The sequence below is a fragment of the Chinchilla lanigera genome, unplaced genomic scaffold, assembly GCF_000276665.1.
Source record: "Chinchilla lanigera isolate Chin_1 unplaced genomic scaffold, ChiLan1.0 scaffold00019, whole genome shotgun sequence".
NCBI lineage: Eukaryota > Metazoa > Chordata > Mammalia > Rodentia > Chinchillidae > Chinchilla > Chinchilla lanigera.
Window position 1 is genome coordinate 8746023 of NW_004955420.1, and position 19028 is coordinate 8765050.

At 37.8% G+C, this 19028-nt stretch overlaps 1 protein-coding gene across 2 annotated transcripts in view; it reads left to right on the plus strand.

Annotated features, from left to right (window-relative positions):
- Actl6a (actin-like 6A) overlaps positions 1-18971 on the plus strand; it is a 19604-nt gene extending 633 nt beyond the window's left edge. Inside the window, exons 1-14 of one of the 2 annotated variants that reach the window (XM_013513572.1) lie at positions 3940-4024; positions 4468-4544; positions 4890-5064; positions 7832-7932; positions 8905-9002; positions 10298-10392; positions 10762-10868; positions 10964-11053; positions 11992-12053; positions 12525-12639; positions 13067-13147; positions 14742-14837; positions 17736-17822; positions 18494-18971. In XM_013513572.1, coding sequence (XP_013369026.1) covers positions 4914-5064; positions 7832-7932; positions 8905-9002; positions 10298-10392; positions 10762-10868; positions 10964-11053; positions 11992-12053; positions 12525-12639; positions 13067-13147; positions 14742-14837; positions 17736-17822; positions 18494-18574 — 1164 coding nt within the window. In that variant the 5' untranslated portion in view covers positions 3940-4024; positions 4468-4544; positions 4890-4913 and the 3' untranslated portion in view covers positions 18575-18971. Of the gene's footprint in view, positions 1-3939; positions 4025-4467; positions 4545-4889; positions 5065-7831; positions 7933-8904; positions 9003-10297; positions 10393-10761; positions 10869-10963; positions 11054-11991; positions 12054-12524; positions 12640-13066; positions 13148-14741; positions 14838-17735; positions 17823-18493 lie in introns of those variants that run through there. The other variant, XM_005383042.2, reaches the window with a different exon arrangement.
- The last annotated feature ends 57 nt before the right edge of the window (positions 18972-19028 follow it).

Consider the following 19028-nt stretch of genomic DNA (forward strand, 5'->3'; position numbering starts at 1 on the left):
GTCCTCGTGGGCGGGGCCGTCCGCGCGACCCGGGGACACCTGCGACGTCAGGGTGCCTGGAAAGTTTACCTGGGCTTCGGGGCTCTCGGTCTTTCTCGTTTTTCCTTGGGTGGTAGAAAGGTAGCCGCGCCTGGAAGCTGCACAGCCCTGGATGGCAGCAGGAGCCTCTCTGTGTACCAGCGCTTTGACTTTGGGTCGTTCTTACAAAACTTTTTCCAACTTAAGGCTCCTTGTTTATGGAAAGATAAATCCAGCCTTGGGGGGCGGGGATGTGAAGGTTAAATGAGATCGTGCTGACCTTGCCACGCTGCTGTGCTCCACAGGCCAGCGGCGTTAGCGTCGCCTGCAAACTTTAGAGATGCGGAATCTCAAGGCTCCCCGTGAGTCTGCTAAACTAGAGCCTGTGGCCGAAGCATCGGTGTGTGTGTGCGTGTTCTGGACTGTGCTGCTGAGCTCGAGACAGGAAGACACTCTAAAATGTTGCTGTTGTTACTGTTTCTAGTAAGGCTGCTGTTTCTGAAAGTGTTCACCAGCACTGTACCATTTCACTGTAGCATCTTACAGGTAGAGGGTAACAAAGGCAGGGTTTTCAGGCTTCGTTCTCGGTGTGTGGTTGCATACCTGAGTGTGGGATGATGGCCCTCACTGCTTCCTTCCTCCCCATTTATGTCGCTGTTGATTTCTCAGTGCGAGTAGCTCACCTTTTTTACTTTGGGGAAGATCTAGTGGATCACATCTTTGTCAGAAGATGCAGTTCTGACAGGCAGACTGGGTAAATGTGCCTTCACCTCCTAGAATTGATCAGCTGCATTGTGATTTTCAGGTTCCCTGAACTAAGAAGCTGCAGGCTGACCATTATTCTTTAAAAGCATTACTTTGACTCTCAAGGCAGAAATGGAAACTGATAATACTGCTAACAGCTAACGTTTATGGAGTATGTACTATAGGCAAGAACTCCTAAGACTTTACATGCGCTGCATTTAATCTTTGGCAATTATACGAGTTGGTGCTACTATCCCCGTGTTACTGGGAAAGAAAATGGGGTCTAGAAAAAAGTAAGTAACCAACCTTAAGTTGTATAGCTTCCTAGGTGATTGGGAAGAAAAATATCTGGGATGAAGAAAAGGCATTTTGGGATCCATTCTTTATTTGTTTTTTTTTGTTTGTTTTTTGTACTAGGAATTGAACTCATGACCTCGAGCTTGCTAGGCAGGCGCTTGTGCCACTGAGCTATATCCACGGCCCAGAAAAGGCATTTTGGAAAAACCCTAAAGTATCCAAATCATTCTTCAAAGTCACCATCTCTCAACTGTGAATATTTACAAATTAATAATTAGGTTTTATGTTAACTTAAAATTTTTTTGAAGTATTTCAAGCACAGTAAGAAATGTACAAGATAGGTGGTACTTCCGTACTCATCACTGAGGTTAAATAGATATGTGTTGCCATTTTTGCCACAGGTATTTTTGAAAAATAAAATGTTGTTGGTATAGATTCTCCTTCTTTCCCTCTTTGGAGCTAACCACTGAACTGAATTTGGTATGTAACATTCCCAGACCACTTGCATATTTATATACTTTTACTACATGTATATACATTCAGAATGAGTTAAACATTATCATGATATATAAATATACTGTATCTGTATACAGCATATATGCGTGTTACACTTTGGTAACTAAGTTTTAAAAATAAGCTTTATTTTTTTGTGTGATGTATTCTGTTGGCATTTGTAGATCGAAGCCATTCATTTTAACTGTTTAATGATGTGAATAAACTATAGTGATCTTTCCTGCTGAAAGATCATTAAAGTATTTGTGCCCTTTCTCTTGGCAAACAATCTGACAATAGTGATCACAGCAGTGAATGTGGTGGTACCTCGGTCTATGAACTTAGTTCATTCCACTATGCTGTTGCAACCAGAATGGCACAAAGAATTACGTTCATGAATGGAGGTACCATGGTACTTACAGTGCCTGTTGTGTGTCAGGAACTGTTCTGAGCGCTTATATCCATTAAACACTCTAAACATTCAACGGTTATAGCATCCTGTTGATACAGGAAAATAAAAACTCCCAACCTGAATGATATCTGGAGCGAGTTCATGTACTCTGAAATCGAAGAATAAATTTCAGGAACAACAGAGGTTAACAGCAGAGTATATTTATTGAGGGAAAGAAAGCTTCTGTCCAAGAGAGGGACAGAAGGGGGTCGGAGTGGGTTGCCCAGGGAACCTGCCTTTTCTGGGGACTTTATCAGGCAAAATCATGAGCTGAGGCGGGTCCAAGATAGGAGGAAAATGGAAAATGACAAGGTGGACATGAGGTGGGACAAACTATGGTCAGTCAACAAGATTACAAGTATAATTGTTCAGGTAAAATGAGGAAACTGGGATCAAGTGGGGAAGGGAGTCATGTAGCAAGTGGTCGGTTTTTTTTGTTTGTTTGTTTTGTTTTTTTTTGCTTTTCTCCGGTACCGGGAACCGAACTCACAACCTTGCGCTTGCCAGGCAGGCGCTTTTGCCGCTGAGCTAAATCCCCAGCCCCGCAAGTGGTCGTGAATACAGAACAGGGGCTTTTCCTGTAGGGGGGTTGGGCTAGTGACTCCTGGCTTTTTGAAGGTGGTTGTTACCTGTTTAGAATATCAATCCCTGATGTTTACACCTAGGGAGGTATGTGGGTGCATTTGTTTAGTCCTTTTGTCTTGAGGTCTGCCCCACAGGTATCTTATCTTGTCTTTCATGTTGCCTGCTTCAAGGGCCTGGCCCTGTCTGACTGCCTATAACATTTCTAGGTAACTCAGCTGCCTATAATACTATGAGGCAGGAACTGTTATGCACATTTTGCAAATGAGGGGATTGAGGTAGAGGGGTAAGTTGCACATGTTCACTAGCTAGTGTCGTTCTGGTACATGTCTCCTTTGTGACATGTGAGAAAGTTTCTCTAGAACAGGTATGTGTAATTACTATGTATGCACATCTTTAGTTCTTATAACTAAAGTGCCCATAGTTACTACACCTGTTTTACAGCTTTTACTAGCAAATATATAAGAGCTCCTCTTTCCTCCATCGATAGCATTTGATGCTATCAGACTTACTAATTTTTGCCAATTTAATGAAGGTAAATAAGATTTTGTTGTTTTTAATGATTAAAAAAATCCTTTGAAAAATCAATACCAAAAAAAACCCAGTGCTTTGTTTTAGGAGGCCTCCTGTTTTGGTGAGCATTTAAAAAAACATAATTAGAGGATTTTCTCTGAATTTGACTGTGAATAAAAATTACCAGTTTTTTTCCTCAGCGTTAAGAATTTTTACTTGCTTTCTATAATTATACTTTAAACTCTTATTCCAGGGTCCTTATTTTTTTTAAAGTTTTGCTAATTTTCTTCTCTAACTACAGTGAAATATAATTTGTTTTATTTTTTTATTTTTTATTTTTTTGGTTTTTCTCCGGTACCGGGAACCGAACTCACGACCTTGCGCTTGCCAGGCAGGCACTTTTGCCGCTGAGCTAAATCCCCAGCCCCTATAATTTGTTTTAGTGTGTGATAGACTGGTCCACAGATGTCCTGGATATCTTTTCCTTGCCTTATCAGATCCACTGTGCTCCTGTTTCCAACCTTCCTGTGCCCTTTACAACTGTGACAGTGGGTTCTTTTGGCCTCTGACTTTTGTTTGAGTTTGGCCAATGATAGGTAACAATCACTTCTTTTTTATACCTCTTGTCCTGTCATGATTATGAACAGGGTTCCCCTTCACATTCAGAAGTACCCCAGTGTGAATGGTAAAGTATAGAATGGCCCTAGTTGGTGGGATGGATAGATTGGCACATTACACTGGTTTATTCCGCTTTGTGTCAGCCATTGCTGGCTGCCTATCTCAGCTGAAGGTCACAGCTTCTGTCGGTGCTGCTCCCCAGCCCACTTCTCCAGGTTCTGGTAGCTGTTTCTTCTGGATTCTTCAATACTGAGGATGGCAACAAATCCCTGTTTCTGTTGGTTCTAGAGTACTGCACTGTCCCTTCAGGTTGGCCTATACCTTGCTTATGTATACTTGTGAGTCCCTTTAATGAATAAATTCCTTACATTACCCAGCTTTAATATATCAGTCCTTTCTTTATTGAACTTCTACTGATGTACAATGTATGCATTACTATTTTTTATTTATTTATTTATTTATTTTTTGCATTACTATTTTTTAATTAAATAGAAGGTATACTTAGAAGTAGGTTGAAGCTAGTGATAACGTTAATGTGATTAATTTTTAGAGTTTTCACAAACATTCTTGTTTTAAGCACTTTAAATAGACCTTTAATTTCCATGTGATACTTAGAGGTTGTTAATTATTACAGGGGTTGGGGGAGCTCTATAAGAGAGCGCTTGCCTGGCAAGAGGCCTTAGGTTCATTCTCTAGTAATGCAAAAGACAAAACAAAACAAAAAACCCAAGTTATTCTCTTAAATCTTTCAGATGAAGTTGGAGCCCTGGTTTTTGACATTGGATCCTATACTGTGAGAGCTGGTTATGCTGGTGAGGACTGCCCCAAGGTAAGTGTAACGTCAGAGTGCATTGGATATGTAAGGGCTGTTGCTATAAAATTAATTTCATACAAAAATGATTCAAGCCAAATATGAGAGTAGACATTTGTTGGACCAAAAAGTAAAAAAATCCTCCTTAATAAGAGCAATGAAGCCTGGTATAGTGGTACATGCCTGTAATCCCAGCACTTGGGAGACTGAGGCAGGAGGATTGTTGAAAATTTGAGACCCGCATGGGCTACAAAATGAGCTCAAGGCCAGCCTGAACTGTATAGCGAGACCCTGCCTCCAAAAGACAAAAAAAAAGAAATATAAAAGCAGTGAAACTTCATGGGGTATTTTTGACTCTTACAGGTAGATTTCCCCACAGCTATTGGTATGGTGCTGGAAAGAGATGATGGAAGCACGCTGATGGAAATAGATGGTGACAAGGGCAAGCAAGGCGGGCCCACCTACTACATAGACACCAATGCCCTGCGTGTTCCCAGGGAGAATATGGAGGCCATTTCACCACTAAAGAACGGCATGGGTATGGCATTTTTCCTGTGGATTTGGTAGAAAAACAGAGATATCAAGTGTGCATGGCACATTTTAGGAATAAAGTAGTGGCTTGCAAGTTGGACATCATATACAGATATACATAGAGTGTTGGTTCTACAAACTGACATTCAGGCACTGAGAATATAAAGATGCATAAGAAATATTCCTTCCCTTAAGAAAGTCATGGGGGGATAGATACATCCATACAAATATGTGCACTCTGAAGTAAATGCTGTACAGGTATGTTCATAACTGATGGGATTAGTCAGAAGAGGCTTTTAACTCTTATGATTGGGGGTCAGTAATAGTTTTCATAACTGAGGTAACTTGCATTTTGAATGTTGGTCAGCGGGTAAGAGCTTGCTTGGCTTCAGCCTGTGTGTGTGTGAAGGAATGGAGCTGTCAAAGAAACTGACATGTCACACGATTAAAGAATGGCTACAGTATTGGGCGTTTTAGGGTCAGCACCAGAAAAGGCAGGCAGAGAGCAGTCATACAAAGGCTTGGAAACCATCCTGGGTGTCCTAGTTACTTACGCATTGCTGGGAAAAAAAAATACCTGAAACCCACAAGTTAAAGGAGGAAAGGTTTATAGCAGCTCACAGTTTGTAAAAGTTTCAGTCCATAGTCAGATGGCTCCAGAGCAGGGTGACATGGCAGAGGGGTATCATAGAGGAGAAACAGTTTATAGCATGGCAGGCAGAAGGCAGTAAGCAGTGGGCTTCCCTTTCTCTTTTATCCCATCCGGGCTACGAGCCTTTTGGGTGGTGCCATCCACACCAAGTGTGGGGCTTCCCATTATCCATACCTACAACTATGATAATCCAATTTGTGGATTAATCCAGTACCACCCACCCTTATCCCAGCATAATACCCTTAATCCACATTCACACATCCTAAATCTGGCCACTTCTGAAACAGCCCACCTATGACTGCATGAGGCCTGAGGTGACATCTAGATACAAGCCCATAACACCAGGGAACATACTAAGCTAAAACTTGAAGAGCAATCCTAAAGTAATTTGTAGCTGGAAAGATAGCTCTAACAGCAATTCATAGGTTAGCTAGATTGGAGGGAAATACTAGAGGTAGGAAGATTAGTAGGAGAAGTAAGAATTCAGATGAAAAGTGAAGAGGGTTTAAACTGTAACACTGATGGTAGAGTTCCTAAAATAGCTTGAAGGGTAGCTGAGGGACCAGTGGTACAAATTGACGAAAGGAGTAAAAAGGAAAGAGGACTTGAGGAATTTTCCCAGATCTTTGGTTGAGATGACCCTGTAGAGGTACCAGGTACTGAGGTAGGTATAGAAAGAGAAGGAGAAAGTTCCGTGGTCTTAAAGGGCAAACTCTCAGGTTCATTTATTCACTAGAAAGATTCCTGGGACACACATATAGCGGTACTTAAAGCTATAATTTATTATACCAAAGAAAGATAAAACGCCAAAATGGACAAAAGGAAAAGGGAAAGAGAACTCCAGAGGAATCTAGGTGCAAGCTTGGAAGAGTCTTGTCACAGTACAATCACACAGTGCGTGCTTGATTCTCGGCAATTAATTGTAGCATTTGTTGTCTAATGGGAACTCATTAGATGCTGATGTGCTGTGGTTTTATTGGGGGTTGGTCAGGTCATGTATGAGGAACCCTCTCCCAACATGTATGGAAGTTCTAGACTCAAGAAGGAAAACAGGTGTTTGGCATAACCACACCATTTATATGGTTTAGGCCCAGTGAGCTACTCTTCGCATATGCAGAAAGCTTTATATTAGTGTAGCCACTTGCTTATCAGAGAAGTTCCCTGTAGTCCAGCATGCTATTTGCTGTGTTAACTCTTTTATGAATAGCAAGTAAATTAGCTCATTGAGTCAAAATGTTTAGAAATCCAGGTGGTAATCTAAGGAGGTAATTAAAAAGTCGTAATAAAGGTTTCAAGACACGGAGTTGCATTATATTTCCCAGAAGGAGTTTAGATACGAGGGTCGAGGATTGATAGCAAAAACTTACACTGATACGGAAAAAGAGATAGCTATGAAAGAGAATGAGAAAGAACAGCTAGGGATGTAGGAGAAGATTCAAAAGACCAAGAGAAGAAAAAAATTCTGGAAGTGTAACAGTCCAGTGATTTATAGTGTTCTCACTTGTCATTGAGATTTACATTAAGAAGGAGAAAAAAGGTAAAGCTGCCAGTGAAGTTCACTAACGTAAAACTGCTACAACCAGGAAAATTGAGATGGCTCTGTGGAAGTGTATCAGAACATACAATGTGGTGAATGGCATTTCTTCTTTGGGCTGTGGCAGAACTGGACTTACATGAGTGGTTTTAATAGACTGTTTAAGTGGACGCGAAATTGACGACATGTTATTCTCCAAATTTTTAAAGTTTTCATCTTTTTTCAAACAGATTTCAAGTTTTTTGTCAGGTCTAGATCATATAATTTTTTAATGTATTGTCACTATTTTGATCATGTACTGGGCCCCTAGTAAGTGCTGTGTTTTTTGAATAATGTTTATTTTGTATTTTAGGTTTACAAAAACTTCAGTTATATTTAGGACAGATGTAGTGGGTAGTGGCACCAAAAAGAGGTTCTAGGTCCTAGAAGACAAAGACCCCTGTATAAAGTACCCTGTTATAATATAGGTCTGTAAAATAAGTTGGTTCTGTGTGTTAAAGTATTCCTTACTAAGTTACAGGAATAGTCTTTCAAAAAATGCTATACATCTTTAAATATTGTTTTCACGCTATTAATCTTACATTCTAGTTGAAGACTGGGATAGTTTCCAGGCTATTTTGGACCATACCTATAAAATGCACGTCAAATCAGAGGCCAGCCTGCACCCTGTTCTCATGTCAGAAGCGCCGGTGAGACAGACTTGCTTTTTAAGTTTCTCTAGTTGTGTTTATTTTCCCCGTTTAGTTTTCTACTCATTTAAAGAATATTTTCTTTTTTTTTTAAAGAAGCATGGAAATTTATGTTTTGAATTTGGAAATTAGGGGAGAGAGGATTAATTCTTAAGTATTATAACATTTATTATTTCAATAAAATACTCAAAGAGCAATAAAATATACTTCATGGGTTCTGGTAGGTAGTTTTTTTTTAAAATTTTTTCCAGGGATTTATGTTTGATTTCTTTGCACTGGCCCCCCATCTTGGTTTTTGAATCATTCTTTGTGTGCCAAGAGCAGTGTATTTCTACTTTTATATTCAGATTTCTTTTGTTTTTAATTTGGAAGAGAAAAAAGATAAACAATCTCAATATCCAAGAGAAGTCAAATGGTTAACTAGGCTGCGAGTTTTCTAGACTTGAGTCTCGTTTTTTTTTTTTTTTTTTTTTTTTTTGGTTTTTCTCTGGTACTGGGATCCGAACTCACGACCTTGCTCTTGCCAGGCAGTAGACTTGAGTCTCTTGTGAAATATATTTGATACATAAACAAAAAGGCCCACAAGACATGCATAATGATTATAAGTTATCAGTGTTATTGTTTCTAACTTCTAGTTTTATGAGTACCAACTGTACATGAAAATTTCATGGTTTAATATTCATATTTATGATTTTGATTATTAGATGTACTTTTAAAAGGTTTCGTAAGACTTTATAAGAATCTTCATTTGCTTCTACTTCAAAATGTCTGTAATTTCTGGAATTCATGGTAGCTGAATACTTTACCTATACAAATAAAGACATAAAATAGATACTCTAAAAGGTGATTTCCCATAGGATTTCATTGTTTTTGATGTTTTACATCTTGTTAATATAGTGCTGTAATATAGTTTGAGATAAATCAACTTTAATTCTTAAGCAATAAACAATTTGTGTTTCTTTTTCCCTCAAGTGGAATACTAGGGCAAAGAGAGAGAAACTGACAGAGTTAATGTTTGAACACTACAACATCCCTGCCTTCTTCCTGTGCAAAACTGCAGTTCTGACAGCGTATCCTTAAGAGTCATACTCAGTCTTTTTCTAGAATATATGGTATTGTTAAATACACCTGTGGAAGAAGTCAAATTGACAAGTGAGGTTAACTGTCATGGTGGTTCATTTGGGTTGTTTTGTATAGTTGTAGTTGCTTAGAAAAGTGTAGTAGCCTGCTAGTGTCTATAAAGAAAATATAGTTTAGTTGCATGTGGAAGGAAGTACCTTGTATTTAGAGTTCAGGTTGCACTGCTTAAAAATGTCTGATGTTGAAGTAAGTATAGTACTTAAAACCTGACCTTCACTTTCTACTCATTTATCCTGGCTTGCTGTGATCTTCCAATAAGTGTTTTATATACTTGAAAATATTTCTGTTTAATTGTTACCTAACACTTGTCTGTACTGCTGTGTCTTGGAGATAACTTTAGAAGAAATGTGAAAGTAGAAAGTGTAAGTGTTCATTATTGTGACTTATTTTAATAATTGAAGATAAATACATAAACATACCTAAGATTTTGATAGGTGTTTTAAAAATAGCTTTGGCTAAACGATAGAGAGGGCTGGCATGTTAGATTTTATAATTTTGAACTTTAGATTGTAGAGAACATTTTGGAATTTTAAGTAGAAGGAAAGAGAATTAGTGGACACATTGTATTATCTCATTTAAGTTTTCTGATCTGCGAGAAATAGAGTCATAAAGTAAGCAAATTAGTCCAAGTCCACAAGTTGATAATGGCAGTCCTGAGTTTGAATGTGGTCTGGCTGGTTGCTTATAAACAGAATTGGACATTATTTTATTTCTAACTTTATACTGTAAAAAAATTTGAAACAGAATAGTATGATGAGCCTCTGTATGTTCATCACTCACCTTCAACTATCTGAGACACTGTACAATTTTATTTGTGTCAAACTTGGTACATGTATCTCTTAAAGATTTTACCAGTGACCTTTTTGTTGTTGTTGTTGAACATGTCACTATACCTCAATCAGGACCTAAACAAAGATTATATGTTGTAGTTAGTATGTCTCTTAGGTAACTTGTTGTAAGCCCTTTGACCAGTCTCCTGAGATTTTCAGTGATTGTATTCAGTTTGACAAGTTTAATGTTCCTTACATTGCCATTCTGGAAGTCCTGTCTAGTTTGTTTTTAAAATCAAATTATTTGAAACTAATTTTTGTCCCTAAATTTGTTTTAACACATCTGAAACTATAGTGCACATGTTGTATAAGTGGCTTCTGAAATGTAAGAGCCTACCCTTTACAGTACATTGTTTTAGGACTCTTTTTTTTATTTCCTTAATGCTTTAAACTAGATTTGCTAATGGCCGTTCTACTGGGCTAATTTTGGACAGTGGAGCAACTCATACCACTGCAATTCCAGTCCATGATGGTTATGTCCTTCAACAAGGTAACTATATTTAACCAGGGCATGTGAGATGCTTTTAGATGTCATAAGGACAAAATGAAACAAAACAGTAATTTTTTTTTTTTTTTTTTTTTTTTTTTTTTTTTTTTTTTTTTTTTTTTTTTTTTTTTTTTTGCTGTGCTTGGGATTGAGCTCAGGGTTTCACAAATGCTAGGCAGGTACTCTACCACTGCACTGTATTCTCCCCTAAGTATTTTTAATCTTTAGTGTGTAATATTTATTTCATTTATGCTTTAGGAATAGTTGATTTAGTTCTACTTGAATTATTCATACATAAATACACTCAGAAAAAAATTTGTCCCAAGGAGTTTGGACTTACTGTTCTTTAGTCTTATTTAATCTGTGTCACAGGCATTGTGAAATCCCCCCTTGCTGGAGATTTTATAACTATGCAATGCAGAGAGCTCTTCCAAGAAATGAATATAGAATTGATTCCTCCTTATATGATTGCATCAAAAGTAAGTAATGATTGAATTTTGTGAAATTTATGTTCAGTTCTCTGCTCCTGTATTATCCAGTTCTCTGTTAACCAAGCATATATTCTTACTGTCAGGAAGCTGTTCGCGAAGGATCCCCAGCAAACTGGAAAAGAAAAGAGAAGTTGCCGCAGGTTACAAGATCTTGGCACAATTACATGTGTAATGTAAGTGACCCTTATTCTCTTTCTGAAAGTGTCACATGCTGCAAGTCCTTGAATAGAATGTGGGCACATTTTGTTTTCAAGCTCTATATTTTTAATATTTTAGAAATGCAACAATTAGCTTTGGTTGTGGGAAGTACTTTTCATATTTTTCTAATAGATATTTACAAACTACTACATATTCATTTGGATTACTGTGGTATGACCTGGAAAGAAGTTTGGTTTTAGGGTAGGAACAGGCATTATGTTATTCTTTTAGGACAATGGATTTAGTTACTGTAGAGACCTGCTGGTATGGCTTAGTTGCCTTCGTTTCCCCAGCATCAGTTTACTATATGAAAATGTGATTGTTCATAGCAAGGAGCCAGGGAGAGGTTCCTTTGGCCAAAAATCCATCTCTGAATGAATATCACATGCTGTATGAGTCATAATTTACTATGAGAGGTATACTCTTAGACCCTGACAGTTTTTTGCACCTAAAGGTAAATATTGTATGTGTTTGTGTTAGAGAAAAAATTGTGAGGATGATTAATAATTTGGCCAAGGTATTAGACAAGAGTTTTCTTTAGTAACCCAGAGGTCATACATATTTCACAGCAAAACTCTATTTTATACTTTATATAGTTAATAAAATTTAATGAACTATTTTTCCCAATTACACTAATTTTTAAAGAAAATTGATGTTCTGAAAGTGGATTACTTATGAAGGACTGTGATACAAGGGTTTTTAGTAGTTTTTATCTCTTTTTATTGTTCCTTAAATGAAATTTATAATTCACCTTCAGAACTCGGAGTCCTTGAGTAGATTTATACTCTTGAAATGATTTACTCACCAAGAAATATGGTACTGTTTCATTCAGAAGAATATTTTAAATATCATGTTATAAAACTATACATTGCAGAGCAAGTTTCAGTCTTGTTTCTTAAATTTTTTTATTCAGTGTGTTATCCAAGATTTTCAAGCTTCAGTACTTCAAGTGTCAGATTCAACTTACGATGAACAGTATGTTTTCTTTTTTTTAACATTATGTTTTCTTATTTAAACTGTGTACTTCATAAATGGGGAAAGGTTTTTTTATATTAAAAAAAGAATTGGGCTAGGTGTGGTGGTGTATGCCTGTAATCCCAGTGAATCAGGAAACTGAGGCAAGAGGATTGTAAGTTCGAGGTCAGCCTGGAGCACTTGGTGAGATCTTATCTCAAAATAAAAAGGGTTGGGAATGCAGCTCAGTGGTATAGCTCATGTCTAGCATTTGAAAAACCATACATATAATCCCTAGTACCATACAAAAAAATAAATAAATAAAAGAATTCTACAGTGTGGTTAACTAGCCTAACTGTAAAGTCATGCAAGGATATACTGAACAGTATTTTTAAATATTCTCTTAGTTTCTTACAAATTGGTAATTCCTTAGTAGTTTATAATTTTGAAGAGGGTTGTGTTTTTTGTGTAATATTTTTCATATGTTTGCAGAGTAGCTGCACAGATGCCAACTGTTCATTACGAATTTCCTAATGGCTACAACTGTGATTTTGGTGCAGAGCGGCTAAAAATTCCTGAAGGATTATTCGACCCTTCCAACGTAAAGGTATGAAAGCTTGTTTCTTAATTAGCCTGGCTTTACCTGTGCATGGAAGACGTTTGTTTAATTGTAAAGCCTGTATTAAGTCTGTTTTCCCATTGCTGGGACAAAATATTTGACACCCACAACTTCAAGGAATTTATTTTGGCCCATGGTTTCCGCAGTTGTAGCCATTATTGGCTGGTGCCAAGGCAGAAACGACCTGGTGGAGCACAGTTGCTTACCAGATAGAGTACCCAAGTCATGCTTCCATGACCATTTGGACATTCCCAAAAGTGTGCTTTTACCAGAAGATTCTCTGGGTGGCTCCCAAGCTAATGAAGTTGACAGTTAAGCTTAACCATCACAAAACTACACTGGACTGAATTTTGATGGTTGTGCTTTTACTCTGTGAAGTTCTTCCATGTGAATACTCCATTTCTTTTGTTTTTAGGGATTATCAGGAAATACAATGTTGGGAGTCAGTCACGTCGTCACTACAAGTGTTGGAATGTGTGATATTGATATTAGACCAGTAAGTACCGGTTTCCTATTACAGGATAAAGTGTCTTTTAGGGCAGCAAAATGCCCCTAAGTCATTGTTTTTGTGCCTTGTCAGGTTTTAACTCCATATTACATACTGTATTTATTAGATTGATTGTGCACTATACTTGTTAGTTAAATTGTAATTTATTGAACCCTAGATCCAGTTCATAAGCCTACATACTGCCTTGGTTTTCTTCTAGTTAATTTGCTTAGAGAATGATGTTTTTACTAGAGGTGTGTGAAAAATGTGTTGTTCCAAGAAAGCTTGTGGGTGACTCTGAAAATGATTCTTTGTTTCAGTTAGTGACCTGGCAGGAAGTGCTGCTCCTGGCACAATAGGAATACAAGTTTGGAATTTTTAGTACAAATCCAAGGCCACTTTTATGGGAAGGCGATGAAATACATTTACTATAAGATGGTCAGGCGTGGTGGCACATGCCTCTATCCCAGCCCTTCAGAGGCTGAGGCAGGAGGATTGCCATGAGTCAAAGGCCAGCCTGACCTACACAGAACCTGTCTTAACTCCCACCACAAATATATCTATATTCATTTTTCAGTTATTTCAGTATATGAGATAACTTCCTGTTTTAAAAATTCTTTTAACCAGTGTTAACTGCAAAGGAGATACTTCTATATTCTGTTTTCTGTTTCAAAATTTAGATGGTTCTAAAATTGGGAATAAGTTTTTAAAATAGAAACTTAGCCATTAAAAAAGCAGGTTGACATTTTGGATGCATACAAATTAGAAGGAAATATATTCCTTATAATTAAGAATTTCTTTTTATTTGGGAGGCCCAGAATGTGTATTTTGAAAAAGCTCCCTATGTGGTTCTCATGCACACCCTGCAAAAGAAGAATAAGATAGTGGTTATTTTGACCAGTAATATTTTTGGAGTATATTATTGTTTATCATAATCGTAATGTCATTGTCTAATTTTAAATGTTATAACTTCCAGATAAGCATTCTAAGAAGTCCTCATAAAATATACGTATCTCTAATTAAATATTAGCTCTCCAACAAAGTTAAGATTTTTAGAATGATTGTTTTTAAATTAGTGGTTCTTAAATCTATGTGCACATAAGAATCATCTGGGGAGTTTTTAATAAATAACCCCCACCCCGATCCCATCATATCCAGAGGTTTTAATTATTTCTAGGCATTGGTGGTGTAAAAGCTCCCTGTATGAGTTGCATATGCAGCTAAGATTTTTTATTGTTCTCTCTCTTTTTTTTTGGTCTTTTTGAGACAGAGTCTCGCTCTGCAGTTCAGGCAGGCCTTGAGCTCACTTTGTAGCCCAGGCAGGTCTTGAATTTGCAGTGATCCTCCTGCCTCAGTCTCCCAAGTGCTGAGATTATAGGTGTGCACCACCAGTGCAGCTAGGATTGAAAACTACTGGTTCAAGTTCCTAGTTCTGTATAGAAGTTAAAATGTTTCAGGCAAAGGAAGGGCACATTGTAATGGAGTGTGTAGTTTTATTTAAAGCTGCTGGAAACTTGGGTCCAATTCCTAGCACCAAAATATAATAATAATAATACTGTTGGAAACATTTGGAATTAATTTGTTTCCCTTGTTTTTATCCTAGGGTCTCTATGGCAGTGTTATTGTGGCAGGAGGAAACACGCTAATACAGAGTTTCACTGATAGGTTGAATAGAGAGCTTTCTCAGAAAACTCCACCAGTAAGTTCTGTTTGTTTTTAGTAGTACTCTAATTATTAGTATGTGCTCACCAGTGATACAGTTTTATAAGTAAGGGTTCATTTTTCAGTACGTATTTACTTTGTATATGTGGTATTACTTAATAGCTCTCATCAGAATTTCCTAAATCTATTGATTTCTCAAATTATTTGAATGTCACTTTATGCATTAACTTTATACTTACTCATAAGTGTGTATAGTGTGTTAGACACTAGGCAGACAAAATATAATCCCTGCCCACCAGTGGCTCAGTCTACTTGGAAGGTTGGACCTGTAAAAAATACGATTGTAATGAGCTAAGTGCTTTAGTGTGCCATGAACCAGGTATTCTTGGGAACACTGAGAAGAAAGCATTTAACTCTAGGACTTCAGAGAAAAGCCCCATAAAGAAGCTGTTATTTGAATGAATAATTCAAGTGGTTGCAAATTTCTAAAAGGACATCTAGGTGGAGTGAATGCCATGTACAAAAAAGGATGACAGGAGCCAGGCATGATGGCATATACCTGTAATCCAGCACTCGGTAATCCCAGCATTCTGGGAGGCTGAGGCAGGAGAATTACAAATTTAAGCCTGGCCTGGGAAGCTTAGCAATTAAAACCTATTTCAAAAGTAAAAAAGGACTGGGAATGTAGCTCAGTGAGAAGAGCCTAGATTTAATTCCCAATACTGGAGGGAAAAGTATGATGGGAGGATTATCTGTTCCAATAATTCGAAGTCATCAGTGTATAGCTCTGTAAGTGGGGAAGAGAGGAAAATGATGTGGCTCGGAAGATGGATAGCGTGTTGGTCTCCTAGGGCTCCCATAAGAAAGCACTGCAGTTTGGTGGCTTAAAACAGCAGAAATGTATTGTGTCAGTTCTGGAGACTGTTGGAGATCACTACAAAGTGGCTCTGAGCAGGATTTAATATTAACCAGTTGGCTTTCCGTTTACTTGTGAGTTGTCTGAAGCTTAGGCACCTTCAGTGGACTTCAGTGGAAGATAGGCAGTGGACTCACAGTAAGTAAACCTCTGAGTCACTGGTCACCACTGAGGCCTATATTGACCTATAAAGCTATAACACCTCAAAGGACAAGATAAGGCTACAGCTAAAGATGTCTGGCTCTAACCCCAGTTAACTACAAGGAGACTGTAGCTACAGGCATCTCACTCCTGCTGTGAAGGCCTTCCTGGAGATAACATAGTTCTCCTAAATTAGCATGATGTATTACTAGGAAAAGTCCTGCCCAGATTCCCGCGTTTTCTTGAGTATCCTCCTCCTTCGTTTGTAAACCAAATACGTATAGGCTGCCCAGAGAAGTCTTTGGCTAAACTCAGAGAATATTGAAACTGTAAGAGTTAGTCCCTGTTGGAGCCCTGAAATCATTTCCATTGTTTCATTTATTAAGCCTTCGCAGTCCATTCACTTGGGAGATTGTGGGCCTGATCAGCCCGCAAGGGTTATTTAACCTGATAGACTAGATCTGAAATCAAGGTGTCACCAGGGCCGACCTCGCTCTGTAGTCTGTAGGGGAAAACAGTCTCCCTTCTTCCTAGCTTCTGGTGGATTGCCAGCAATACTTGGCTTGTAGCTGTGGCACTTCTCTTAAAAGGACACCTATCACACTGGATTAAAAGCCCATCCTGCTCCATTATTGATATCAACTTACTTACGAATTACATCTGCAAAGACTTTCAAATCAGATCATACTCATGGGTAAAAGGGATTAGGACCTTAGCATACTATATCTTTTTAGGGAATATAATTCAACTCACAGAGGATATGTAGCAGGGCTTGCTTTATTAGGTAGTTTGGATTTTACCGAAACTTTAACAGGATAAAACCTGGCAGAGAACTGATGAGTGCAGGTATGTTTTTAAAAGACCACAGGGTGTACTGTAGTAACTGTTAAAAAAGATAGAAGAACCTGGATTAGAGGGAAGGTAGTTTATATGATGTATCAATAATAGAGTAGGAGTCATAATTAAATTTGAAAACTTCTATCAAGTTTTTGTAAGGTGCCACTAAATATTAACTTGAAAAGTAAACTTAACAAGGAGTTGCACAGGCCCTAACATCTATAGAATTTGTATATTTGTTAGTCTTTTGGCTTCTTATAAATCTTATGGATGCCATATTTTTATAATTAAGAGTGGTATTTGAATACAGATGCAGCCACAAGGTTGACATCTGCTCTATGTCTTGAGATTCTTGGAGCTACAGGCTCATCTAGAGTATACCTGAAACACAGTGTGGTCGTTAGATTTCGTAGAGCTCAGTGGTAGAGTGCTTGCCTAACACCTAAGGCCCTGGATTCCATCCTGTGTTGTGAAAAAGAAAAATCTACTTCTTACCTACACATTCACCCCTCTCACCAACACCCTCCCCATATCTCATATTTTACCCCTGCCACAATATATTTCATTGTGAAAAAGACTCAAACTGTATGTTTGTATGTGTAATAACTGGAATGTAGTAACAACTTGAGAACTACCAGGCAGACCCCTAGGTGGGAAGGAAAATCTCTTGATATAGGAAATAAGATAAGGGATAGTACTGAGCCATACAGTGATCAAGAAAGTGTGAATTCAAAACAGGAGCACTAACTTAGAAAGACAGCAGTTAAGTCCTACTTGAGACGTGATGATTGCTTTGGTTTGGAAAGGCAGGCGTGAACTAATGAAGGATTAGGGTGACCTGAGGCAGGGAGGCAGGTTGGGTAACTGCACCTGGGATTGGATGAAGTAAAAGAATGTACAAGGCGCTTAGCACATACCGTATTTATGGTGACAAGTACGTTTCCTTGTGTAGGATATGAATGCTAGCTAAAACATTGTCAAAAATTTCCTAAGTTGAATCCACTGTTTTGATTGTACTAATACTTTTTCCCTCTGTTTTAGAGCATGCGGTTGAAACTGATTGCAAATAACACAACAGTGGAACGGAGGTTTAGTTCATGGATTGGTGGCTCTATTCTAGCTTCTTTGGTTAGTAGATGAATGACAAAAAGTTCTGAAGATTCTTACTTAACAATTCCAACGTTTCACTTACCCCTGCATTTTTTAGATTAGTGGAGGACCTAATAATGTTTTATATGTCCTGATATAACAAAATGCTCTGCCCTATTACTGTTACTCTGTTGGCACTGGTCAGGATTTGTCCATAATATATTTAAAATTAAGTAATTTAGCATGGGCCATTTCTTGGCCTAGTGGTAAGGTATGTCAGAAGTCAGGATTTGGCTCTTGGGCAAAAGAAGTTTTTGTGCTGGGTCTTTGACTGGTATCTGCCTTGAATTAGGAGAAAAAGCCTTATTTTTGTGGACCCCAGACTTAAGAGCACTTCCCCTTTTCCTTAGAACAGTTCAAGCAAATGGCACTAAGTATTTAGACCTTCTGAGAACTACTGTTACTGCCTTAACTTGGCATAGAGCCATCACAGTTAAACCGTCTTCCCTCCCGGCCGTGTTGCCAGTCCTGCACGGTATAACAGGTGTAGAATGGTTTAATATTTTTTAAACCTGAAAGGCAAGGCAGAAATGAGAAAAGAGTAATGGAGTACTGTTTTGGGGGAGGGAGCTTGAGTTCAAAGTTCAAGAGTTGCCAACATACAGTCTTTTCTCATAAGGCAGGAGTAATTATATATTTCCATTTTCCAGGGCACCTTTCAACAGATGTGGATTTCCAAACAAGAATACGAAGAAGGAGGGAAGCAGTGTGTAGAAAGGAAATGCCCTTGAAAGAGTTCCCAGACCTCAACCTTTCTTTGTCACCTTATGTTTCATAGCTTTAGTACACTCAGGAAAGAATTACCATCTTTTGTAGAATGTTTATACATTTTTGCATATTTCAATTTCCACTTAAATTTTTTAAGGCTTTAACTGGCTCTATAAATTAAAATGAGTTTGTGCTTTCCTTGAAATGCACTTATTCTGATGATAAGCATTTTATAATTTTGTATAAATGTCTATTTTCTCTAAATATTTTGCTTTCAGTAAAATGCTTTCCAAGTTTGCTTAGTATATTAATTACCAGTGAATGGTAGAATTGCTTTTTATTGACTAGTAAAAGTTATTGCCTATGCTTTTTACCTTAGGCTTTTAAAATTAATAAAAATTGCCAGCCATTCCAGAGATACTTTGATTGTTGTGTATTTTGACTTGCTACTTCTGAACACTACAGGTATTTACCATT